Consider the following 26719-nt stretch of genomic DNA (forward strand, 5'->3'; position numbering starts at 1 on the left):
CACTGTGGCATGGCGGGGTGGTGGCTGCGGTGGGGTGCGCTGGGTGAGGATGGGGGGGATTGGGCCTGGGGGTTGGCGATCCGGTCCCCTTGCTCCCTCCCTTGGGGGCTGGTCGGGGCGCTTCGGTTGGGCTGGGAAACCACTCTGGGTCTTGGGGATTGGGTGGCGTCCCCCTGGCTGATTCCCCCATGGGATGTGTGCGCTGGCTCGCCCCACCCCCCTGTTACCATAGCAAATACATCATCCAAAATTTTCTCGTGGCTCTTCTTTCTAAGATTTGCCGCCCAGTAATAAAACCTCAAATTTGGGAGTCTGATCTCGGCCTTTGTAGAAATTGCCTCCGTATCCTGGGTGGCCTCTTGGCCGAAACAAAATGCACTTAAAGAAGGCCTTTGTGAGGAAGATCTAAAGACATTGGAAGAGATAAAGACATTTAGGAATTGTTTTCACCTTAATAGAGTTCACCCTTGCGATCAGCAAAAGCTGAAGCAGAGACCAGCGTTCAAAATCCTCTCTAGTACGCGTCAAGAGTAGGACGAAGTTTGCCTGAAAAAGATCATCAGATTCATCGGTGTCATGCACCCCGAGGTAGGTGAATTGACCGTTGGATCGTAGTTAGAATAGCAGGTATAGACAGTAGACACCGGGAGATCCGGGACATATAACAGCAGGTCGTTAGCATATAGTGACAGTTTATGATCATGCCCGTATCTGACTATCCCCCTTAATCCGAGTTTGTGAGTGCAACGAAATTGCGAGGGGCTATATGGCAAGGGCAAACAACAAGGACTCAAGGGGCAGCCTTGGCGCGTTGACCGCTGTAGAGGGAAATAGTCTGCGTAAGTGTTGTTGGTCCTAACCGACGCTTGCGGCGCTGAATACAGAAATGTAACCCACGTAATGAATTTGGGGCCAAATCCAAATTTATTTAAGGTGTAGAAAAGAAATCGCCACCCCACCCGATCAAACGCTTTCTCTGCGTCAAGTGAGATGAGCGCCTCAGAAATACAGGTAGCTTGTGTGTTATACATGATATTGAACAACGAATGCCTATTTCTAATAAACCCTGTTGACCAGGTGAAATGACAGAGGGGAGTACTATGGAAGTATATCTGTGCCATCAGATTTGGAATGTGAATTACTAACTGAATTTTCTTTTACCATCAAAATATTCAATGTACTTTTCAGCTTCAGAAATTCAACAAACTCAGCTCCAAATTCAACATTCAATTCAACATTCAGCTGAGAAATAACATTTATTATTTTATTATTATTATTAATTCATCCATCCATTTTCCATACCATTTATCTTATCTATTTAGCTTATCGCAGCTGACTCTGGCCGGGTACACCCTGAACTGGTTGCCAGCCAATCGCAGGGCACACATAGACAAACAACCATTCGCACACACATTCACACTTAAGGGCAATTTAGAGTCTTCAATTAACCTAGCATGCATGTTTTTGGGATGTGGAAGAAAACAGGAGTACCCGGAAAAAACCCACGCAGGCACGGGGAGAACATGCAAACTCCAAACAGGCGAGGCCGGATTTGAACTAGTGTCCTTAGAACTGTCAGGCAGACGTGCAAACCAGTCATCCACCTATTATTATTATTATTATCATCTTGGCTTTATTTAAAATCATGTATAGACGGACCAAAATCATTTAAAAAAAACCTCACTTTTCAAATACTGTACTACTTCGTCTTTCTTGGCTTTTATTTTTTAAGCGTCCTCAACAGCGCCGCAACCTTGCAGCTGTGCGTTGCCACGGTAACTGCTGCTATAGACCCACCAGCGAAGAAGAAAAAGGCGGAAGTCCGCGTGGCTTCAAGACAACACAAAGACAGTGCGACGGCGACCAGGTGAAATCGAGTGGATACTCATTAGAAAAGTTCGAATAGTTGGTAGAGGAGTGACTAATAACATATTCCAACTGTTTATCAGAACAATGGCGTCGTACGAGGCGAACATGCGACAAGGAAAACAACTACAACTGGAAGCTGATGGCGAAAATCACGTCGTGTTGTACAGCAAAGGTCTGTCCAAATGCCCGTTAGTCTTCTACTTTTAATATTTGTAATTAAAGTAAAGGAACTCTCAGTGGAGGGATTAATATCCACAGCAAAACAACAGCAATACTTTAGTGAATAAAATGTACATAATACATGCGGATAAGAAACGTTTCAAAGACTGTGATCAAAGTATGTTAGACCTCTCTCTCTCTCCCTGCTAGCGTTCAATTTCTATGAGGCTAATAAGACTAGCTGCCAACGACCAATGGCTTTGTATGGGGAAAAAATTAACTTAAACCGGGAAATAGAAAAATGAAAAAATCTGCAATAAATAGGATTTTTGGAACCGATCAGCGAGTTTAAAAAAAAACGATAACCAATCCGATCATAATATGGAGGAATGTGTCTATTTAAATGACCTGTTCATTTACTGTATGTACTTGTGTACTTAATTGCTCAAAAAAAAATATTTACAATAAATGTATCCATTTATACCAGTACGGGATAGTGACAGACAGAACAAATGAATGGTCTTCTATCAGATGGCAGGAAGTAATGTATCCACTTTTTGTGACAGTTTTGTTTGTTGGTGTGCCCTGGGATTTTTCAATCGTAAAATATGTTCCTTGGCTCCATAAAGGTTTGAAATCACCGCTCTAGTCAGATCGTGTATTCTCATCAGTCAGGTCAAACCAACATTACGTAACAGAAATAACGGGTGCTAACTTACTGTAATTAAATTACTTTATTGTAATTAAATTACTTTACCCACACCGAAACTTGAGAGCATGATTCGACATAACGGCGGCATATTTACGTACAACCGTCAGTGCTAACATTAGTTTGCTAGGCTACATAACGTTTTTGTTGCCTGCTTGTGAGCTGTATCATATTTGAAAGTATGTGAACATACCTCAAGCAAGCCTCTCTTGTCCTGAGCACCGGTGACCACCAACACACGTTTTTCCCCATTTTGTCCTTATAATACACTCTGGACGATCCACTCTTGTTGTCGTCGCCACGGTAAACGAGTGTATCCGGTCGCATTTGAGTTGACAAGATAAACCCCAATGATCATAAAACGGGATGCGGTGGTATCGGAATACATGATTTTATTGCAGTAGTCTGACAGTGCAATCGTGAGAGAGCAAATTTGTCATGTAGTCTGATCTGGCATTACCTGTCTGTCCCACACCGCCAACATTTTTATTTTAAATAACTTCATTGGCCATCAGATATTTACAGTACTACGTCAAAAGACTAAAAATAAACTAGCTTTTTGATTCAAATATACTGTGCACGATGGGGACGCGGAGTAAATGTTTTTTGCGGAGCCGATCAATGACGTCAGTGATCAGAACGGGGAATTATGACATTAAAGCCGATCAGCATAAAATGCTAATTATCTGGCCCACGATTGCGAGGAAACACTCTGGCAGGCGTCGTCGTAGTATACCGTAGGAAGTTGCAATGCTTCTGCATTCCTGCCAACACACTCTTTCGGTCACATGGGCCAGTCAACCAATCAGTGTATTTATTGTGACGTACACAAATGGTCACATAGTTGTGCTACCAATCGGGTGCGTTTACACTCAATTGAGGAAGTGAAGCGCACTAGCAACCTGGCTAAGCGGCGTGGCTTTGTATAGCCGGACCAAAACTACATTTTTAACAAAATGGTAATTTTTTAATACCGACGCATGACCACGACGATATCGAGGCACTTTTAATTTCGTAATATCACGATATCGTGAATATCGTTACGACCTATTATCTAACTGTAATTGCATGTAATTTGTATTGTGCCTGTACCCTCAGAATTGACTGACGCCCACAGCCATTCATGAGCCAATGACAACACCCCTCTTACCCCACGCAGTCTGAAACTGTCTTCAAGGAAATGTAAAAGGGAGTGACAATCACAGCTTAAGGGGGGGATAATGGTGTGTGTATTCTGTTTTTTTTACTTTTCATAAATACCATACTTAACATAACAGCAGCATAACATTAATTTTATACCAACACACATGGGGGTTTGGGTTAAGGGGGAAAAAAACCAATATGATTTGAATATAAAACGTTGACTTGTTAGCAAACAAGTAGAACTTGGATTTTTTGTAACAATGTGGTTGTTTTCAAAGCATGCAATACTATACATAAAATTACAACTTAATACTTTTGTTGGAACTTTTTAAAAAATTATTTTGAGAACTCATGGCTTTATAGTATGAGTCCCAATTGTGGACGAAGGAGTCAACGTAGTTAGGTTACACATGGGGGGGGACTCTGTGCCCACTCTGCATCATTGGTTCACTTAATAGTGTTTTTTCAGTGTAATCTTTACCTTTATTTTCTATTTTGTGTTAATAATTGCTTTTTAATCAACCAAAGATATAGTTTATCCAAGTACTCGATTGTTTGATAGAATTTTCAGTCGGCTACCCGAGTACTAAAATATTTGTTAACTGCAGCCCTACATTCAACTCCCCCATTATATCATCATATTTTTATTGTTTAATGAAACCCTTGCTTTGGGTCGCTGTGCGATTAACCTGCAAAAAATTGCTCTTCAAAATTAAAAGTTGGTTCTCAAATGAATAAAGGATAAGCAAAAAGTGCTGCTTAAAGAAAAAAAAATATTTCGAGCCATTCATATCATATATATATATATATATATATATATCAATAAATGATACACATGTACTCTCCAGGCATGACTAATTGATATACACGCAATCCAACTATTACACAAATGTTACAGTTGGATTAAACCGTAACCGGCCCATGCCTAGTGACAAGTGTGACTTTAGATGCCCTTCACCTCAGACGCTATACTCACAATGACTCGTTTATACTCGTTTACGTCACTGCTAGAGGAGCATGGATGTCAACTACACTATACACTAGACTACTTTATGTACACAACAACAGTATATATTTCTTGACATCTGGTTGTACTACTAGATACTTTGAATTGTATTTTACCACTATTTGTTTTATTGTATTTGAATTATTTTTTTATTTTGTATTTTCTCTAAGTTTTGATACTACATGGAGAAACCATATGAGAGAGTTGCATTTGAACAATTACAGTATGTAGTGTTACCGCGATATAAAATGTTCCCCATGTCACACAGCACTAACTGCAGCCCTAGCTAACAAACAGTGTCTGTCTGTACTTGTGCTGTCCACCAATATGTTTCAAAGTTTTACTACATTGCACATTGATAGTTGTTTTTGCTAGGAAATTTTTCAACTGTATGACAGTAGGGATAGTAACCTCATTGGTTTCCTTGTGCCCTGTAGACATCCAGGATTTGATTGTTCATCAAGAAGAAATTCCTTCTCAGCTGCACTGGCGGAGCTCCAATTTGGAGTTGGAGGATCCACAGATCCCGCACATGAAAGAGGAAGAAGAGGATCCACAGCATCCACTTATTAAAGAGGAAGAGAAAGTGTTTGATGGCAGCAAGTTGCCACTGACTGCTGTCTCTGTTAAGAGTGAAGACGATCATGAAGAACCACCCGAGTTTTCACAGCTTCATCATCACAGTCCATGTGGTGGAGACCACTTTGGAGAACCACCACCAGACAAACTCTTAGCCCCACTGTCAGACAGTGATGACATGGAAGAACCTTTGAGGAGTGACACAGACTGTGAGGGTGACCACAATCCATTGACATTTTTTGAAAAGAGGACAACTCTTGGCAACAAGGAAACCTCCCAAATGCGTAAACATGTTACCTGCTCAGTTTGTGGTAAATGTTTTGTTACAAATCATATGATTAGACACATGAGAACACATAAAGGAGAAAACACCTTTATTTGTTCATTGTGTGGTAAAACATTCACTCTGAAGTCAAACATGGTATCACACATGAGAATACACACAGGAGAAAAACCCTTTTGTTGCCCAATTTGTGGAAAAAATTTCACTCTAAAGCCAAACATGGTAAAACACAGGAGAACACACACAGGACAAAACCCCTTTCATTGCTCAGTATGTGATAAAACATTCTCTCATAAATCATACATGGTATCACACATGAGAACGCACACAGGAGAAAAACCCTTCTGTTGCTCAATATGTGGTAAAACGGTGATGCTAAAGTCAGACATGGTTAAACACATGCGAACACACACAGGAGAAAAACCTTATCGTTGCTCGTTGTGCGATAAAACATTCTCTCAAACATCTCACATGGGCACACACATGAAAATACACACAGGAGAAAAAACATTTTGCTGCTCAATTTGTGGTAAAACGTTCACTCAAAAGCGACTCATGGTGGCACACATGAGAACACACACAGGAGAAAAACCATTTAGTTGTTTAGTTTGTGGTAAAGCATTCTCTCAAAAGCCAAACATGGTAGCACACATGAGAACACACACAGGAGAAAAACCTTTCAGTTGTTCAGTTTGTGATAAAACATTCTCTCAAAAACAAAATCTGGTCTCACACATGAGGATACACAAAGGAGAAAGACCTTTTAGTTGTTCAGTTTGTGGGCAAACATTCTCTTTAAAACAAAATCGTGAAACACACATGAGAACACACACAGGTGAAAAACCATTTAGTTGCTCATCGTGTGCTAAAACGTTCTCTCAAAAGGCAGGCATGATAGCACACATGAGAGCACACACGGGAGAAAAAGCTTTTCGTTGCTCAGTTTGTGGTCAGTCATTCTCTTTAAAACACAATCTAGTGACACACGTGAGAATACACACAGGAGAAAAACCATTTAGTTGCTCAGTGTGTGGCGAAAACTATGCTCATAGGACCAGTTTGACTGTACACATGCGGACACACAACAACCGAGAATAAAACATTTGCAGTAATGTCCCCACAATATTGCGGCAACCAGATAACGTATTGTTTGAATCTTATTCTTCCAGAGAGCAAATGTAAATGTTCTCAAATGTTAATATCCCCCCCAAAAATTTAATAGAATTTCAAACTCACCTTACAACTTTATCCTATAAAAGTAACTTCACAGTTGTTTTTGTAAAATGCATCAGCAAAAACAGTCACATGCATGGAATACTCTCCGTAACTTCTGCTAATAACCCAGCCTAAACTTATTGCTCCCCCGCCCACCTTACAACGATCTTTATCTCTCAGTCAAATGCAACACCTCCTTAACAACATCTTGTGCATGTGTGTAAGGGTTCAAAAGTGGTATAATACATGATTTGTTTGTGTATGTTCAATTCTTTGCCATAAAGATTTGTAAAACTGATCTCTTTACAGCTGTTTTTCGTCCTCAACTTCCTCCTCCTCACGAGCTGACTTCAGTACCGCCGCAAGATCCCAGATTCAACATCAGTGAATAACAGTATAACCTGTAAACTTTATAACTCAATGGGGGAAAAAAACAACTGAGATGCAAGTAAAAGCTATTTGAACACACCTGAACTTTATTTGGGGTCAATCAGAGGCCTTTAAATAGTGGCAGATGTGTGCTGACTCCCATTTAACATGAGTTTTAGGATTAGTGGGAAACATTAACATCGTTTCCGGGTCTGAAAGCAGTAGAGCGTGTTCTATAGGGATAGAACAGCCAATTATAGGGCAGCGGCGAGTGTCCTGAAGCCAATAATATTGGAGCAGGGTGTGTCTTACCTATACATATTGAGGGTATCCTAATAACGCCACTAGGAGTGATCAGGTTGGATAGGATTAGAAATGAGCTCATCAGAGGGACAGCCAAGGTTAGATGCTTGCAGACAAAGTTAGAGAGAGCAGACTTGGATGGCTTGGACACATCGAGAGAGTGAGTATATTGGTAGCAGTGATTCCGAAATGCCGCCATGTTGAGTAACGAGCAAAGTAACACGTTACTAAGGACGGACTCAGTGAAGGACAATCCATCCATCCATCCATCCATTTTCTGAGCCGCTTCTCCTCACTCGGGTCGCGGGCGTGCTGGAGCAGGAGGCGGGGTACACCCTGAACTGGTTGCCAGCCAATCGCAGGGCACATCGAAACAAACAACCATTCACACTCACAGTCATGCCTATGGGCAATTTAGAGTCTCCAATTAATGCATGTTTTTGGGATGTGGGAGGAAACCGGAGTGCCCGGAGAAAACCCACGCAGGCACGGGGAGAACATGCAAACTCCACACAGTCGGGGCCGGGGATTGAACCCGGGTCCTCAGAACTGTGAGGCTGACGCTCTAACCAGTCGGCCGCCGTGAAGGACAATACTTATCTTAAATAATATTTACAATGAGAAGCTTCAACTTCGTCTGTATTCCGGACTGGGAGCTGGTTTGACGTGCTGCACGGCTGACGTCAGGTATATTAAGTGCTTCTCCCCCCGTCAATCACCCAGTAATCAGTAAAGTAACTAAGTTACTTTTGCTAGGTAACTATGGCAACACTGATTGGTAGAGGGGTGATGAGGATGGAGCTGCTGGGAAAGAAAGCTAGAGGAAGACCAAAGGGAAGGTTGATAGATGTAGTGAGGGAAGACATGAAGGGAAAATGGTGTGAGAGAGGAGGATGCAGGAGATAGGCTTACATGGAAGAGGATGACGCGTTGTGGCGACATGCCCAAAGGAAAAGAAGAAATAAACCAATTAATTTAATGTTCCGGTAATTAATGTTCGAGTTTCATGTAAAAGCTAGCATTGTTAAAATAGTAATTTCTACGGTGTTGTTACGTTTTATATTTAATACATGCAGGTTTGATTTTACTTCCTGTTTTAAGCAATTGAGCTTTTATTTTGAAAGGTACGCACCGAAACCTAGTCCATAAAACGAACGGTAACTTGCAACGGTAAAACAAAAGTTAGGAGACGAGCCGGCAACGGTAAGCAAAAACATGACTAATGAAATCAAATGGGCTGTGCAACATATTTATTCCTTTAGCTGTCCTTCGATGAGGCAAAATCTCTTACAACTGGTTTGAAATTTGGAAACGAAAAATGTACGAATAAAAAAAAATATATATATGTGCAACAGTCAGACCATCTTTTGGTGGGGCATGGCTACAATAAAAATGGAGAAATGTGACGTTTTTGACGAGCTTTTCTGGACATTTCCGCCTGAATCACTTTCCGAATCCTGCTTCGTCTTTCTCGGCTCTTTTCTTGACGCCCTTTTAATACCGCTGCAAAATGGCAGCCGTCCGTTGCCATGAGCACCGCTGCCGTAAAACCACCATCGACGAAGGAAAACGCGGAAGTTAGCGTGCCTTCAAGGCAACAACAAAACAGCACTACGGCTACCAGGTGAAATCGAGTGAAAATTTCATAAAAAATAGGAAACTGCTGGCCCGGGATTGACTAATACTAAAATAACATACTGTGACTGTTTAACAGAACAATGGCGTCGCACGAGGAGAACGAGCGTCAAGGAAAACAACTGGAAGCTGATGGCGAAAATCACATCGTGTTGTACATCCAAGGTCTGTCCAAATGTCCGTTAGTCTTCTACTTTTAATATGTTTAACATTGGTATCAATCATCAAATCATGGGAGGAGCTAGCATGTAAGCAATATAGAAATGAGATGTACCCTATGTGTTTTGTTCCAGCGCTTATTGGGGGTGCATCTCATTTCTCTATTTGGAACTTCCTCGGTCCTAGCTCCTCCAACCAGAAATTCCATAGGATATTGACAGAAGAGCGATGCAGGAGGAGGTAGGAATGTTGGGAAATAAGCGTTACTCGATGACGTCATTTGAGACGGCTACAAAAGCTGACATACCGTCATAGAAGACTTTCACAAATGACCCGTCTGCGTGGCTAGATTATTACTAACACCACACATGTCCACTTAATGCTTTAATATTAAGAGGGATTACTTTAAAATCAAATATAATCAACACCGTTACACTTTAGAACATTGCAGATGCAAAGATGATCATGATTAGTCAATCCCCATCCCGTGCTCTCCTCCACCCCCACAACCCCCTTGTACTGTGCTATTTTTTACATCAAAATACCATACCATTTAATCAAGGAATGACAAAAACAGAAGATTTGCTATTTAATTTTAGGTTCTGCTCCATTCACGATCCTGCTGGTGCACGCCCATTTTCATACAGTGCGTCACCATCAAGGAGCTATGAGAGTTCAGCAGAGGATACATCAGACGTCCTTCGATTTAAGATAGCCCATGGAGGCTCCTCGATGCTCGATCATCACTCCTCCATGCGTGTTTAAGACAATTGAGACTCTCCTTAATACGGCGGCGTAAAAACAACTTCCGGGTCGCCTTGTTCGCCCGTGTCAAAAAATGGTGAATTACTTAAAGGTGATCAGGGAGGAACAAAATCTCATTACATCTATTACTGGCATCAATTTGCAATTAGGGTGATAAGACTGAACATTTGTCAAGGAAAAGGAGATTGATGCTTACACGAATCAGCCAGATACCCAGTCCATATATCCGTTTGTTCGGAACGCTTCGTTGAAGGTTAAAGTTTAGCAACGTTAAAAAAAAGTTACATACTGTTCGTGCAGTACATACCATTTTCAATGTACATATTTTAGTCGTGATCAGAATCATATTTATTGTCCATGTATGTTACGAGACACCCAAGGAATTTGTCTCAGTTAGTTGGAGCCACTCTAGTATGACAACAAGCAGCCACTATGACAAAATATACATTTAGGACATAAAAAAATATGAGTATGGAGAGTTGTTGAGCAATGAAAGTGTACCACTAGTATGTGAAGAACGAGGCAGCGATTTGTTGCTCAGTGCCTTCATGGGCCAAATTGTCAAAAGTCACTCCTTTTGCATTTGCTTTTCCACTAGAGATCCAATTACAGCAATGAAAGATGTAGCACCGTGAGGCGTAACCTCTTTCATACATACATTTTATTGTGAAATTTGCGAGTACAGTATGTCTGCTCTCTTCTGCCTCTGTGTGCGCTGCTCACTACTGATACTGCTGCAAAATTGCAGGAGATACAATCATTTTTGTCTGTCTTTAGCAAGACAAAAGTAGTAATAGTAGTTGTAGTTCATAGTTTTACCTTACATGTTACAGATGTTCCACAGTTGATACTCAAATGGGCTTAAATGGGCTTAGTTTTGGTGCCAAGAGTTGGATTTAACAAACAAACAGTGTATGACTATGCTTTGGTTGTCCACCAATATGTCTGAAAGCTTAGTACATCACACGTTAACGACAATGTTGTTTTTGCTAGAAGAAATGTTGACTGCATTGCAGTTGTTACCGTAACATCATTGGCTTGCTTGTGTGCTGCAGATGTCCAGCAGCTGATTGTTCATCAGGAAAAACTTCTCACCCAGTCGCATGGGGGGCATGCCAGTTTCGAGCGTGGGGATCCACAGACACCCCATGTTACAGACAAAGAGGTGGATCCAAAGCCTCCAACTGTTAAAGAGGAAGTGAATGAGTTCGATATCAGTGAGTTGCCACTGATTGATGTCTCTATGAAGAGTGAAGACAAAGACGAACCACTTCAGTGGTCACAGCTTCATCATCACAGTCCAAGTGGAGACCACTGTGGAGGACCACCACCAGTCAACATTTTAGCGCCACTGTCAGACAGCGACGGCATGGAGAGCGACTCAAACTTTGAAGGTGACAACAAAGAGTCGAAATGCTGTAAAAACAACAAGGAAATGTCACAAACATGTCAAAAAAGTTTTAGCTGCTCAGTTTGTGGTAAATGTTTCACCAAAAAAACATATGTCAGACACATGAGAACACACAGTAGTGAAAAACTCTTCCGTTGCTCACTGTGTGATAAAACATTCTCTCATGAGTCAAAAGTGGCGCAACACATGAGAACACACACAGGAGAAAAACCCTTTAATTGCTCATTGTGTGCGAAAACATTCACTCTGAAGTCAAACATGCTATCACACATGAGAATACACACAGGAGAAAAAAAATGTTGTTGCTCAACTTGTGGTAAAACGTTCTCTCATAAGTCAAACATGATAAAACACATGAGAACACACACAGGAGAAAAACCCTATAGTTGCTCAATGTGTGATAAAACATTCTCTCAAACGTCACATATGGTATCACACATGAAAATACACACAGGAGTAAAGTCTTTTTGTTGCTCAATTTGTGGTAAAAGATTCACTCTAAAGCGAAATATGGTGGCACACATGAGAACACACACAGGAGAAAAACCTTTTAGTTGTTTGGTTTGTGGTAAAACATTCTCTCAAAAACGACAACTAGTACGACACATGAGCACACACACGGGGGAAAAACCCTTTAATTGTTCTATTTGTGGTAAAACGTTCTCTCTAAAGCGAGCCATGGTAGCACACATGAGAACACACACTGGTGAAAAACCTTTTTGTTGCTCAGTTTGTAGTAAAACATTCTCACATAAGTCCAACATGGTAAAACACATGAGAACACACACAGGAGAAAAACCCTTTCAATGCTCATTGTGTGAAAAAAGATTTTCTCAAACGTCACACATGGCATCACACATGAAAATACACACAGGAGAAAAACCTTTTTGTTGCTCAATTTGTGGTAAAAGATTCACTATAAAGCGAACCATGACATCACACATGAGAACACACACTGGTGAAAAACCATTTTGCTGTTCACTGTGTGGTAAAAGATTCAATCAAAAGCAAAGCATGGTAAAACACGTAAAAACACACACAGGGGAAAAACCCTTTTGTTGCTCATTTTGTGGTAAAACATTCTCCCAAAAGTCACACATGGGATCACACTTGAAAATACACACAGGAGAAAAACCCTTTCGTTGCTTAGTTTGTCGTCAGACATTCATTCAAAAACACAATCTGGTATCACACACGAGAACACACACAGGGGAGAAACCCTTTCGTTGCTCAATGTGCGATAAAACATTTTCCCATAAGTCATACGTGGCATCACACATTAAAATACACACAGGAGAAAAATCCTTTAGTTGCTCAGTTTGTGGTCAAACATTCATTCAGAAACACAGTCTTGTATCACACATGAGAACGCACACGGGAGAAAAACCGTTTAGTTGCTCAACTTGTGCCAAATCCTTCTCTCGAAAAGACAGTATGGAAACACACATGAGAACACACACGGGTGAAAAACCTTTTTGTTGCTCATTTTGTGGTAAAACATTTGCTCTGAAGTCAAACATGGTAAAACATAGAAGAAAACACACAAGAACAAAACCCTTTGTGGAAGCTATGTTCACAGGGCCAGTTTGATTGCATACTTGAGGACACAAAACAACTGAGAATGAATGTTCAACTGTAGTCCCCTGCAGTACTGCTGTATCCGAAGCAGACCACACATTGTCTTTACTGAAAGTTATTCTTCTGAAGATCTGTAAATGTTTTATTTAGTTGTGTAGTACACTACGTTCATTGTTGTCCTCCTCTTTGTACTGCACATTGTTGATGGAGACGAAGCAGACCACCTTTCTTTTCTCCTGCCTGTCTGTGTAAGCTATAGCTCATACAAGCTGCTCTGAAAGTGCCCCAAAATCCTTTTCCGTATTGAAAACAAGCCAACCTTGCCATGCAAAGTCGAGTATTATTTTAAAAGAGGCCTTGAAAATGAATTTTTAATAATGTCCAAAAATCGTCCTCTTCAGTAAATCAATTCTCATGCACATATTCAGCTGAACCAATCACAGGACTATTTAGCTGAACCAATCAGAGGATGGGAAAAATACCAACATGAGTCATCTTGCGTGCAGGAATGGTAAATCTAAAATCTGATTGGTTAGACCATTTCAACTATGCGCGTGTGTTTGACTTGGTTGATGCCACCACTTGGGATTCTGAAGGTTTTGGGCAGATTATATTTACATGGCAACACATAGAAGCTGAAATCGGATTGAACAAAAAATTCTACATATACAGCACTATGCACGACTGGAAGCTGAGCAAAGCACATGCACACATGCTATGAAATGAAGACAAAAGACCATTGGAAACAAATAAATATATACTGTATTATTATATACATAATTGTATTATATTATCATAAATATAAAAAAATAATTAATTAAGTTGTAATTGTAGGTCAGTTTGATAGTGTTACGGGTTAAGGTTAGGGTTAGGGTCAGCAGAAGGCCGTCACGGTACACCACGGAGGGAATATGATCATGATGTTTGGTGTGGACCTTTCTACTCTGTCTGTCAAAGCACTTTGTGTACATGTGTTTTTAAAGCTGCTATATAAATAAAGTCATTATAAGTGCAAACAAAAAACCTAAGGGTGCACAGCCCTCTGTTTCTATGAAGGTGAATGTGAATAGGCTAGTCTTCGCTGTGATAGACTCGAGGTTTGACCTCACTTAATATGAGTCTTGTGAGACGGACGGGCACTTCTTAGAAATTCTAAAGTTCCTAATTCAAGAAAAATATGATTCATCACTTAGATCAGCCCTATCTAACAGGTCTATGTCACAGCTGAGAAATGGTGGCCTTTTTGAATTTTCAATTATCCAAAAGACAATAACAAGTACTATGTATGGTCAAAATTCAAGTAATTTTGTCTTTATATCATATTGTATTCATATTGCTGTCAGCCATTTTGAAAAATGGGTGCCATGTTGAAATTTCACGCTTTTAGCACAAACTGAACAATTATTTTATATTTTTAGCTAAGCTGCTTCACTACTACATTGGTTTGATATATTTTTTAAATAGAACCTTAAAAATCTTCAGATTAAAGGTGAAAGTTGACACTTCAATTCCATCTTGGTTGTTTTATTTAAAGTCCAATGTGGATAGCTCGACAAAAATCTTTTTTAAACTATTGCAACTTTTCAAATGCTACTTTGACTTTCTCGGCTCTCATCTGCAAGCCTCTTTAATACCGCCGCAAGATGGCAGCCATGCGTTTCCATGGACAATGCTGCCGTAAAACCACAATCGAAGAAGAAAAAGGCGGAAGCTGGCGGAGCTTCGAGACGACACAAAGACGCCCAGACGGCCATCAGGTGAAATCGAATAGCAAACCCACCAAAAAGTGCAAAAAGTTGGTGCGGGAGCGACTAAAAACATTCTGAATGTTTAACAGAATAATGGCGTCATACGAAGAGAACGAACGACAACAAAATCAACTGGAAGCGGATGGCGAGAATCGTGTCATGTTGAGCATCCAAGGTCTGTGCACATGTCCACTAATCTTCGATTTTTACGGCTTTTAGCAAATTAATACAGCAAAGATATTCATATTGATAGTAAAATGACAGCAATGCAATAAGGACTAAAAGAAAATAAGTGATGTGAATAAGCGGCTTGCTCTGTCATTATGTATGTAAGACCTTTCAAAGGCTGGTTAAACTATCAATGAAAAATGCTCCATATAATCGTTTGCGCAAATGAAACATGGCGGCTTCCTATCAGAGCAGGGGGTTATTCCAGCAAGCAGGTTCAAAATGCTCTTAAATCTAAACCTGAGTTCTGACTTGACGTCCCCGAAACTCAAAAACCGGTGCTGTGTCTGAAATCGTTCAGTACTCCCTACTCCCCATTTAGTGTAGCACTATTTAGTGAGCTCATTCATAAGAGCTTTCGGACACTACACAGCTCTCTAATGACGTCACAATTGTCGCACAATAACAAAGTAGGCTGTTGTGGTCGGTGAAAGAAAAAAACCCATTGCTGCATGTTATTAAAACGAGAGTATTTTGTAAACAAATAAGTGTCATGTTTTGTTTTTCTTTGATGAAACGTTACTTACATTTATACGAAAAATTCACTCCCTCCGTCTGTCTCCGTCTGTGATAGAAATTACTAGCTGCACACTTGCACAACACTGCATGCACGTTTCGTTTGCCACATTCCATTACAGGTACAAACGCAGCTCTTCTCACAAACATACAGTTGCATTATATGTACACATGTACATATATTAGACTTAGCTGTGCAAAATAACAATCGCACAATATATCAACACAGGGTACGTTGGGAAATTCACTCCAAGCACGCTCTATGAGCTCTGGAACGTTGGGAGAGTCGGAGCGCACGCCTGCCGCTCTCACTGAGGAGGCAAAGCGGGTGGAACGTCAGGCAGGACGAGGTGTTTACAGGCACAATTGACACATTCAATATGGCGGACGGGCTTACGTACAGTAGCCTGCCAATGGCCAACACGCTCGTTCGTTAATTCATAGAAAATGGAGCCCGCTCTGTCTCTCTGAACACTGCACTCTCAGAGCGTGGTGGGAACGTCAGACTATTTCCGAACGTACCCGGACACCGAAGCGAAGCTAGGATTGGTCCGCGACTGCATGGACGCAGTCTCTCCACTATAAAAGATTACGACCAAAGACTTCCGGGGTCTTTTCTGCCCGCAGCTGATCGAGCTGCGTGGGGAAGACTTAAGCGCTGAACCTTTACCAACCTTATATATTTGACTCTGTTTTAATTTTTGTTAAATTGTTACGCTTTTCATCCAGCCTGATAATTGAAGAATCACCTCGACCAGAATAAACGAATTGGGTAATAGAGGTTCACACGGTCACCAGGCTAAACCTGGGCCGCGGCCTTCCTTTGTTCTTCGACTACTACTTCTTCTCTGATGACACAATGCATTATGTTATGTCACGACTCGGTGAGTGAGCTTCGGTTGCTCACTAGTTTTTGCTATGCTTTGTGGGAAATTTTGAGTGCACTCTATAGGGCACTGAATTTGATCACTAAGCATTCGGACACCACTACAAAATGGCGTAACCATAATATAGTGCACTATATAGTGGTTAGTGAGTGACTTCGGCCACAGCCTGGGACATTCAGGTCCACAACAGCTGATCTGAATTAGTTCAATGTAGTCTAAGTCTGCTCACCTTGAGCTAAGCACGTTCACGGCCACAACCAAAAGACATCATCAATGCAGCCCCGACATGTCAGTTCACCATGGAAACCGATAGAAGCATGTCAAGTTACGTCCCCTTTGGAATTTGAGCTGCTAATGCAGGCTTTTATCCATCCATCCATCCATTTTCCGAGCCGCTTCTCCTCACTAGGGTCGCGGGCGTGCTGGAGCCTATCCCAGCTATCATCGGGCAGGAGGCGGGGTACATCCTGAACTGGTTGCCAGGCAATCGCAGGGCACATACAAAGAAACAACCATTCGCACTCACATTCACACCTACGGGCAATTTAGAGTCTCCAATTCACGGGGAGAACATGCAAACTCCACACAGGCGGGGGCCGGGATTGAACCCGGGTCCTCAGAACTGTGAGGCTGACGCTCTAACCAGTCGTCCACCGTGCCGCTGCAGGCTTTTAGTGATATGAAAATATATTCCGTAAAAAAAATAAAGTAACACTGCTAAGGCAGTGAAGGAAAGAGAAGCGATTGGTGGACGAATGAATGTGGAGTTTCATGCAGTTCGAATTTATTCAAACTAATTGACATTTATTAATAAAGTATTCACTTATGTCTTTTGCAAAGTATTTTACTGTGAATACGAAGTTTGTCTGCAACAAGCAGTGGCTGACTAAACAGGTGATTTCTTTTATAATTTGAAAAGACAATGCAAACATGCATGTTCAGAGAAAAGCAAAGTATAACAACAGGTATGCATGTGTTTACATGTATTCTACGTATCCATTTTTTTTTTTTGGTTTGTTTTAACTTTTCATGAATTATGGACTTAACACAACAGCATCATAACTTTAACTTAATATCAACATACAGTTTGGATTAAGGGGGAAAAAAACAATGGGTGATTTGAATATAAAACGTTTATTTGGAGGCATCCAAACCAGATGCCCGAGCCACCTCATCTGGCTCCTCTCAATGGAGCAGTGGCTCGACTCTCAGCCCCTCCCGGATGACAGAGCTTCTCACCCTACATCTAAGGGAGACCCTGCGGAGGAAACTAATTTTGTCCGGTTGTATCCGCGGTCTTGTTCTTTCGGTCACGACCCGCAGCTCGTGACCATAGGTGAGGGTAGGAACGTAGATCGACCTCTCGTCCATCGGGTTAAACCCCAACGTACAGGCACCAAGTCAGGGGTCAGTATGCCCACACCTGCCTCTCCAGAGTAGAACATAATCCAACCCTTTTAATGAAGACTGGTACCGGAGCCCAAGCTGTGTGTGGAGGTGAGCCCGACTATATCTAGTCGGAACGTCTCAACCTCGCACACCAGCTCGGGCTCGTTCCCTGGCAGAGGTGACATTCCACGTCCCTAGAGGCAGCTTCTGTAGCTGGGGATCGGACCGCCACCCAGCTCACTACGCATCTGACCCTCTTGGCCCCTCCCACAGGTGGTGAGCTCATGGGAAGGGGGAACTACGTTGTCTCTTCGGGCTGTGCCGGGAGGCCCCCATTGGTGTAGGCCCAGCCACCAGGTGCTCACCTTCAATCCCCACCTCCAGGCCAGGCTCCAGATGGGGGCCCCGGTGACCCGCATCCCTGGGCAAGGGTCCCTTTATTTTTATCATCATAAGTGTTAATTGGAGCCGTGCTTTGTTTGGTCCCTCACCCGGGACCTGTTTGCCATGGGGGACCCTACCAGGGGCGGAAAACCCCAGACAATTTATAAACCCATTTCCAATGAAGTTGGGACATTGTGTTAAACATAAATAAAAACAGAATACAATGATTTGGAAATCATGTTCAACCTATATGTAATTTAATCCACTACAAAGACAAGATATTTAATGTTCAAACTGATAAACTTTAGTTTTTAGCAAATAATCATTAACTTAGAATTTTATGGCTGCAACATGTTCCAAAAAAGCTGCGACAGGGTCATGTTTACCACTGTGTTGCATCACCTTTTCTTTTAACAACATCCAATAAACGTTTGGGAACTAAGGACACTAGTTGTTGAAGCTTTGTAGGTGGAATTCTTTCCCATTCTTGCTTGATGTACAGCTTCAGGTGTTCAACAGTCTCCATTGTCGTATTTTACGCTTCATAGTGCGCCACAAATTTTCAATGAGAGACAGGTCTGGACTGCAGGCAGGCCAGTCTAGTACCCACACTCTTTTACTACGAAGCCACGTTGTTGTAACACGTGCAGAATGTGGTTTGGCATTGTCTTGCTATAATAAGCACGGGTGTAAATGAAAAAGGCGTTGCTTGGATGGCAGCATATGTTTCTCCAAAACCTGTATGTACCTTTCAGCATTAATGGTGCCTTCACAGATGTGTAAGTTACCCATGCCATTGGCACTAACACAGCCCCATAACATCACAGATGCAGGCTTTTGCACTTCACGTCCATAACAGTCCGGATGGTTCTTTTCCTCTTTGGCCCGGAGGACACGACGTCCACAATTTCCAAAAACAATTTGAAATATGGAGTTGTCTGAAAGTTTACAGTACTACATCACACAACCAAAGTGTTGCTATTGCCAGAAAAATTGTCGACTGCATGGCAGTAGTTAGTTAACCTCGTTGGCTCTCTTGTCATACATGCAAATCAGTCACAATGACATTTAAGTCTAGTTCACCAATTAAACGACACAAGAAAGTCACATGACCTCACACGTCTTCTATTGGGCTTCCCGGGCATAGGCATTAACACTAGATAAGCCAGCCCGGCTGATTGTCGTGGCTACGTGGCCACCATGTTGGGAAGGTCGTTGGTGACCATGAAGGCAACGGCACAATACTCATGTTTAAATTTAGACGAACAAAAACAACAGCTTTCATGTATTGTCATACTTATCTGGCACTGTATGCCCAAACGTGGATATTTCAGCTCACTTATGACTTGAGAAAACACCTTGGAGTAAATTTCAGATGTTTTGTTGTCATTTTGGCTGTTCAAACACACACGCACGCACGCACACAGCAACATCAGAATTTGCATGTTCACATTTTATTTTATTGTTATTTTATTGATGTCATGCTGTGGTTAAAAAAATCAGAAGTTACTCACTATTTACTCAGTACTTGAGTAATTATTTCACTGTGTACTTTTTACACCTAAGTAATTTTTTGGCGGACTTCTTTTTACTTGAGTCACATTATTGTCAAGTAATGGTACGCTTACTTGAATACAATATTTGTCTACTGTACCCACCTCTGGAGCAGACATCCTCTATTGCTACTCTTACGTTTAAGCAACATTTTTGCTTATCAGATCAGCCAGAGTTGTATTTGTTGCACTGGTCTTTTGTATTTTGGCGTTGAAGGGTGCTCTGGGTCGTGGCTCTGGTTGTGGTCCCACCGGAACAGCGAAGCACACGTAACACTGGCGACAAGTGCTGTTCCGCTAGTACATCTTGTATTAATTAGGAAACGCGCCTACAATTATCTGATTAGTTTATGGGTGTTAATGTTAAATGTATTAAGCGACGGAGCGATGTTAAGGATTATGTCACAACACAGAATGAACTAACTTCAAATTGGATGCATTTGGGATCAGTCTTGGGATCATGTGGCACAGCTTGAAGCAGGCATCAGGTGCAGGTTGAGATGGTCCTGGCTCAAGTTGGAGGCCAAAACAAAAAAGCAAAGAAATGAGGCAAATTTAATTTTTATCTTAAATTTACACATCAGCATGTACTGAAGCGGTGTAAATAAATGCTTTTCTGCTTGAAGAATTTTGCCTTATTGTACTCTTCAGAATCCTTTAGATTGTTAAAATCGAAAAAATTCTCTGCAGAGTCCCCGGGGATCCCCCCCAGAGCCGCCCTACAATGTTTTTTTTTTGTCACCTTTTTCAATCCTTTGGTGTTTGCACGTCTGTCTTGTGCCCTGCAGACATCCAGCAACTGATTGCTCATCAAAAAGAATTTGCCTCTCAGTCACCTGGGGGGAGCTCCAGTTTTGAGCACGAGGAGCCACAGTCCCCCCACATTAGAGAGGAAGAGAACCATCCACAGCCTCCCCACATTAAAGAGGAAGATGCGGAGTTTGATGACAGCAAGTTGCCACCGACTGATGTCTCTGTAAAGAGTGAAGACGATGAAGACAAACAACCCGAGCGGTCACAGTTTCATCAGCACAGTCTGTGTGGAGACCATTGTGACAACCTCTTAGCTCCACTGTCAGACAGTGACGACATGGAAGAACCTTTAAGGAGGGACAAAGACTACAAAGGTGACAACAAACAGCTGCAAAGCTCCAAAAAAGAGAAAAGTCTTGGAAAAAAGGAAACATCACAAACGCGTAAAACATGTTTTACCTGCTCAGTTTGTGGTAAACGTTTTGCTAAAAAAGCATATATTAGACACATGAGAACACACAGAGATGACAAAGGCTTTCGTTGCTCATTGTGTGCTAAAACATTCTCTCATAAGTCATCTGTGGTACAACACATGAGAACACATACAGGGCAAAAACCTTTCTGTTGCTCAATTTGTGGTAAAAGTTTCACTCGAAAAAAGAACATGTCACAACACATGAAGACACATACAGGAGAAAAACCCTTTTGTTGCGCAAGTTGTGGTGAACGATTCACTCTAAAGTCAAATATGGTAAAACATATGAGAACACACACAGGAGACAAACCGTTTGCTTGCTCCATTTGTGGAAACACATTCTCTCGAAAGTCAAACATGGTATACCACATGAGAACACACACAGGAGAAAAACCGTTTTGTTGCTCCATTTGTGGTGCAAGATTCACTGCTAAGCGAACCATGACAGAACACATGAAAACACACACCGGAGAAAAACCCTTTTGTTGTTTGGTTTGTGGTAAAACATTCTCACAGAAACGACATCTGGTAAGACACACGATAACACACACAGGAGAAAAACGCTTTAGTTGCTCAACCTGTGGTAAAACCTTCTCTCGAAAAGACATAATGGAAACACACATGAAAAAACACACAGGGGAAGCTCCCTTTAGTTGCTCAAATTGTGGTAAAATGTTCTTTAGAAAGGACAAAATGGAAACACACATGAGAAAACACACAGAAGAAAAAAACTTTAGTTGTTCCGTCTGTGGTCAAAAATTCATTACAAAACAAAATCTGGTGTCACACATGACAACACACACAGGAGAAAAACTCTTTTGTTGCTCAACTTGTGGTAAAACCTACTGTAGAAAAGATTATTTGGAAACACACATGCGAACACACACAGGAGAAAAACCATTTTGTTGCTCAACTTGTGGTAAAAGGTTTACTCAAAAGTCAGTTATGGTTAGACACATGAAAACGCACACAGGAGAAAAACCCTTTAGTTGCTTAATGTGTCATAAAACATTCTCTCATAAATCACACGTGGTATCACACATGAGAACACACACAGGAGGAAAACCCTTTTTTTGCTCAATTTGTGGTAAAGGTTTCACTCAAAAGTCAGTTATGGTTAGACACATGAAAATACACACAGGAGAAAAACCCTTTAGTTGCTCAACTTGTGATAAAACTTACTCTAGAAAAGACTATTTGGAAACACACATGAAAACACACACAGGAAAATTAATCCCCCGAAAGACCGCGGCATCCGAAGCAGACCCCATATTGTTTTTATAGCATTTTATTCTATGGAAGAGCTGTGTTTGGCTGTGTAATACACTACATGTCATTGTTGTCATCCTCATCAGCCTGCATTTAAGCATCATCATCATATTTGTTCAATTTTTAATGTTCACTTTCGATTCACAGTAATCTCTTTTGCACTGTATATGGACTAAGCCCAGTCGTGAATCCTGAAAAACTATGAGTAATTGACATCCCCCTAAAATGTTTTTAAAATCCTATATTAATATTGAGAGCTGTAAATATAGCACAATCAAGGTTCCAAAAGCAATTTACTCTGGTACATTGACTTTTGTATTATATTCTGTGACCACACTTGTAACGAAAATCAGTCACATCTCAAATCACCTGTACCCATTGAAAATGAGTAGAAAGGCCATTCATCTGTTCCAGTGCCCCCCTCCCCAAAAACACCAACAAATTTAAAATGTGTTTTTAAATAAGAATTGCACTCTACAGTATTGCACTCTAAAGAAACACAGTAATATCAGAATGAAATAAAAATGCAAAGAATTAAACATCACTCATCCATCATCATCAAGTATTAAGCATTAAGCATCATGCAGAGATGTCAACTGTTCCGGTTTGGCCGTATTTTGTTATGGCCAGTTGCCATGTGTTCCGCTGCTTAGGGGAAGTAAAAAATGTTCCGGAGAGGACTCGACAACATGCGTGGTATGTTAACTTGAAGTGGCTATGCTTGGCCTCTTAAATACTGTGGCAAGTGATTGGCTGACATAAGATTTGTACTCTACCAACCAATCATGGTAATGTTTGTTGATGATATCCTTCTATTTTCCTATTTTTTGCTGACTACGTTCCCAGGACTGTCAGTGTGACGAATGGTGTAAATGGTTAATGCATGAAATCTCCTGTTGACACCATGTCCTTATGGACTGTTACTCACGTCACTCAAGCAGGGTATGCTCACTCGGCATGTGCTTGTATCGTGTGTGTGGATGGTAACCTCAAGTGGACAAATAAAATACCAGCACCTCTCTGAAGTGCAGTTAACTTAAATTGGCATTGAATTGTGTTTATGGAACTTATAAATCTATATAGTAATTAGCGCTGAAATCTCTCTTCATTGAAGCACAACAAGTTTAAAATACCATCTCAAAGCAAAATGTAGTATTATTTTTTTGTGCATTTGGCCCCTGTGATTAATTGTGATTTATCAGTCCATCCATCCATTTTCTGAGCCGCTTATCCTCACAGCCCTAATAGTAATATAATAAATAAGTGGTTGCTACTTTGTGGATTTAATTTACTGTGGGGACTTTCTCGAATGTAACCTCCGCGATAAACGAGGGTTTACGTTATAGTATATTATGTGTACAATATCAGAAATGTTTGTTTGCACAATAGAGTGCTGAGGTTTTTTACATAAATATTTTTATTGTAGTTTTGCCAGATGTTTTTGAGTAGCATTCGTACATTATTATGTGCAATTTTTGTACACAAGCTCCAATACAAATATATCCATACATTTTGCACATTTACTGTACATCACTAGACATACATAAGTACGTCTTCCCCTTAACGAGCACCAGCATGATCATCTACATGGGTAAACATGCACCTATGTATTTAAACAAATACATGCACACACATTTACACATTAAACCCACATAATCACAACCACCATATACATGAATAGCAAAGCAAAGCAAATTTATTTATATAGCGCATTTCATACTTAAGGTAACTCAATGTGCTTTATATGATTAAAAGCGTTTAAAAACAAAGGAAAATAAACAGCTTCTAAACATTTAAAACAAAGAGAAAAAAATAAAAGTACAATTAAAACATGTTATAGTCTATGCATTCTGAGAGTGCTGAGTTTTGATTTTGACTTTTGAGATCTGCACAATAAATCTTCCGTATCACATTTTACATATATTTTCCCCTCAATTTAGCTTTGCTAAAGGATCATACAACCTGTTATTTCTAATGTCATTCTGTAAATGAAACTCACTATATAGTTTTATATTTAGCAATTTAGCACCAAGACATCGTACTGAATAAATCAAAACTGAAATAAAACAAAAAAATCCATATTTTGTCACTCAGCTATTCAAAGAAAGAAAATCTAATAAAATTATAAATAAAAAGATAAAATATTAATGTTGTTCTGGTTTTTCTTGTGTCATGTGTTTGTTTTGCCTGACAAAAATCGAAATGTTCCTCACAAGTGTGTCACTAGGTGTTGACGTTTCTGGTGGCATGGGGGGGATTATTGAACGTTGCCAGGTACACTGCTGCTGTAAAATCACCATCGAAGAAGAAAAAGGCGGAAGTTGGTAGTATATGTAACTTTGTATTTGTAAAGTATGTAAATTTTCTATAAAGCTAAGATTGTTGGCTTTTATAGCAATGTACAGTAAAACCATCTTGTTTTAAAATTGTGCAATTTTTATCCATCCATCCATCCATTTTCTGAGCCGCTTCTCCTCACTAGGGTCGCGGACGTGCTGGAGCCTATCCCAGCTGTCATCGGGCAGGAGGCGGGGTACACCCTGAACTGGTTGCCAGCCAATCGCAGGGCACATACAAACAAACAACCGTTTGCGCTCACAGTCACACCTACGGGTAATTTAGAGTTGTCAATTAATGCATGTTTTTGGGATGTGGGAGGAAACCGGAGTGCCTGGAGAAAACCCATGCAGGCACGGGGAGAACATGCAAACTCCACACAGGCGGGGCCGGGGATTGAACCCGGGTCCTCAGAACTGTGAGGCTGACGCTCTAACCAGTCGTCCATCGTGCCACCTGCAATTTTTATTTATTTTCTTATTTTCTGACATCATTCACAGAGCACCGTGTGTTGTCCAAAAGCTGATATGAAGAAGCTCACTATATAATACATACAGTGTATAGTGCAACCCTTATACGGGGGGTAGGAAATGAGTGAATGATTTAGGACAGTGTCCGAAATCACTCACCACCATATAGTGCACTAAATACATTATTAAAACGAGATGATTTGACTGTACATTGCTATAAAAATGTCAACAAGTGAAGCTTTGTTGAAAAGTTACATTTATACGAAAGATTCACTCCCTCCGTCTGCGACCCATCAAGTCGCTTTGTTCACTGCTTTTTTCAAGGCTTTGTGGGAAATTTTAAGTGCACTATATAGGGCACTAAATTGATCGCTACCGAACAATGCAAACTAAAACAAGCAGCCATTCCAACAGCTTCTTCCATCTTGTCATTAACTTCTTCAAGTTAACTTACAATTCCACTGCAACATGCCAATTTTGTCTCGAGTTTGTTGTCACATCTCTGTCGGGCCAGTTATACATTACTCGTGCACTCACTGTAGTAGTCTCGCCACACTGCACAATTTGCATATCTGTTGTTGTCCAATGCTGGCCACTCATATGCCTGAGTAGCATCTGCACCATTTGCACAATCGACTGAGTAGTATCTGCAACATTTGCACAACTGACATTGTCCCAGATTATCGCACTACGAGTCACTTTAAACTGCATACATTTCTTGAATTCTCTGCGCCCTTTGCACAACGGTCATTGCACCTGACTATTGTTCTATTAGTCATTTCAAACTGCTCTAATTGCTAGAGGACTCTGCATCTTTTTGCACAATTAATAAATAAATGAATTATCGGCATTACCACATTACTGGTAACTTTTTTTTTTTGCTCAGTGACTGTTTTTTTGTCTGTATGTCTCAGAAGTATTCTCTGTCAATTGACTGTCTGTTGTCGTACTAGAGAGGCTCCAATTACCGGGGACAAATTTCTTGTGTTTTTGACATGCTTGGCAAATAAAGATGATTCTGATTGTTATCACTATGCGTTTGGGCAAGTGACCGTCAGTATGCCTACTCACTCCAAGTGCGCAAGTGCATACATGCTTCGAGTTCCTAATGTTCAATGAATTAAGAATGTATTGTTAAAATAGTCACGGGAACTGTTTTATTACATTTTGTTTTATACGTGCAAAATTCAGTTTCACTGCCTGTTTTAAGTGTATGGCTTTTATTTTGAAAGGTAGGTATCTGAGCTCACCTCTGAGCACGAATGATTACTTACAACGGCAAACAAAGGTAACGAAACGGCGAGGAAAAGAGAAGAGTGACTAATGAAACCAAATGGCCTGTGAAATATATTCATTTCTCAAGCTACCCTCTGATGAGGCCCAAGCTCTAACATTAGTTTGAAAACCTTTAAAATCATCAGAATAAAGGTCAACATCGACACTTCAATTGAATCCTGTTTGTTTTACTTCAAATCCAATACGGATAGTCAGAGAAAATTATTTTTTAAACTAGCAACTTTTCAAACA

General features: G+C 40.8%; 3 protein-coding genes across 7 annotated transcripts; all 3 read left to right on the plus strand.

The window, feature by feature from the left end:
* Window positions 1-61: 61 nt before the first annotated feature.
* LOC133475757 (gastrula zinc finger protein XlCGF57.1-like) lies at window positions 62-7438 on the plus strand. 4 transcript variants are annotated; one of them, XM_061769145.1, is made up of 5 exons: window positions 62-588; window positions 1733-1867; window positions 1950-2041; window positions 5324-5776; window positions 7273-7438. In XM_061769145.1, the coding sequence occupies exons 3-5, from the start codon at window positions 1954-1956 to the stop codon at window positions 7353-7355; spliced, it is 624 nt and encodes a 207-aa protein (XP_061625129.1). In that variant the 5' UTR covers window positions 62-588; window positions 1733-1867; window positions 1950-1953; the 3' UTR covers window positions 7356-7438. The 4 variants fall into 4 exon arrangements, with proteins under 4 accessions (XP_061625129.1, XP_061625127.1, XP_061625126.1 ...); XM_061769143.1 differs by lacking the exon at window positions 7273-7438 and adding an exon at window positions 3836-3960 and having other exon boundaries at window positions 5324-7261; XM_061769142.1 differs by lacking the exon at window positions 7273-7438 and having other exon boundaries at window positions 5324-7261.
* Window positions 7439-8092: 654 nt separating this feature from the next.
* Window positions 8093-13417, plus strand: LOC133475743 (gastrula zinc finger protein XlCGF57.1-like). Of its 2 annotated transcripts, none has more exons than XM_061769086.1 (4): window positions 8093-8838; window positions 9153-9259; window positions 9350-9435; window positions 11250-13417. In XM_061769086.1, exons 2-4 carry the CDS (start codon window positions 9165-9167, stop codon window positions 13193-13195), a joined length of 2127 nt encoding a protein of 708 aa, XP_061625070.1. In that variant the 5' UTR covers window positions 8093-8838; window positions 9153-9164; the 3' UTR covers window positions 13196-13417. The 2 variants fall into 2 exon arrangements, with proteins under 2 accessions (XP_061625070.1, XP_061625071.1); XM_061769087.1 differs by lacking the exon at window positions 8093-8838 and adding an exon at window positions 9564-9669 and having other exon boundaries at window positions 9208-9259.
* A 1366-nt stretch (window positions 13418-14783) lies between these two features.
* LOC133475747 (gastrula zinc finger protein XlCGF57.1-like) lies at window positions 14784-26606 on the plus strand. Its single transcript, XM_061769096.1, has 3 exons — window positions 14784-14940; window positions 15021-15106; window positions 20677-26606. The coding sequence occupies exons 1-3, from the start codon at window positions 14846-14848 to the stop codon at window positions 22398-22400; spliced, it is 1905 nt and encodes a 634-aa protein (XP_061625080.1). The 5' UTR covers window positions 14784-14845; the 3' UTR covers window positions 22401-26606.
* The last annotated feature ends 113 nt before the right edge of the window (window positions 26607-26719 follow it).

This window comes from Phyllopteryx taeniolatus, chromosome 3 (genome assembly GCF_024500385.1).
Source record: "Phyllopteryx taeniolatus isolate TA_2022b chromosome 3, UOR_Ptae_1.2, whole genome shotgun sequence".
Lineage (NCBI taxonomy): Eukaryota > Metazoa > Chordata > Actinopteri > Syngnathiformes > Syngnathidae > Phyllopteryx > Phyllopteryx taeniolatus.

Bases quoted from the DNA above. Each gene is read 5' to 3' on its own strand.
- LOC133475757 (XM_061769142.1), top strand. From the start codon at position 1,954: ATGGCGTCGTACGAGGCGAACATGCGACAAGGAAAACAACTACAACTG. The intron at 2,042-5,323 runs GTCTGTCCAAAT...TGTGCCCTGTAG, and splicing joins CGTCGTGTTGTACAGCAAAG to ACATCCAGGATTTGATTGTT.
- LOC133475743 (XM_061769086.1), top strand. From the start codon at position 9,165: ATGAGCACCGCTGCCGTAAAACCACCATCGACGAAGGAAAACGCGGAA. The intron at 9,260-9,349 runs GTGAAATCGAGT...ACTGTTTAACAG, and splicing joins AACAGCACTACGGCTACCAG to AACAATGGCGTCGCACGAGG. The intron at 9,436-11,249 runs GTCTGTCCAAAT...TGTGTGCTGCAG, and splicing joins CATCGTGTTGTACATCCAAG to ATGTCCAGCAGCTGATTGTT.
- LOC133475747 (XM_061769096.1), top strand. From the start codon at position 14,846: ATGGACAATGCTGCCGTAAAACCACAATCGAAGAAGAAAAAGGCGGAA. The intron at 14,941-15,020 runs GTGAAATCGAAT...AATGTTTAACAG, and splicing joins GACGCCCAGACGGCCATCAG to AATAATGGCGTCATACGAAG. The intron at 15,107-20,676 runs GTCTGTGCACAT...TGTGCCCTGCAG, and splicing joins TGTCATGTTGAGCATCCAAG to ACATCCAGCAACTGATTGCT.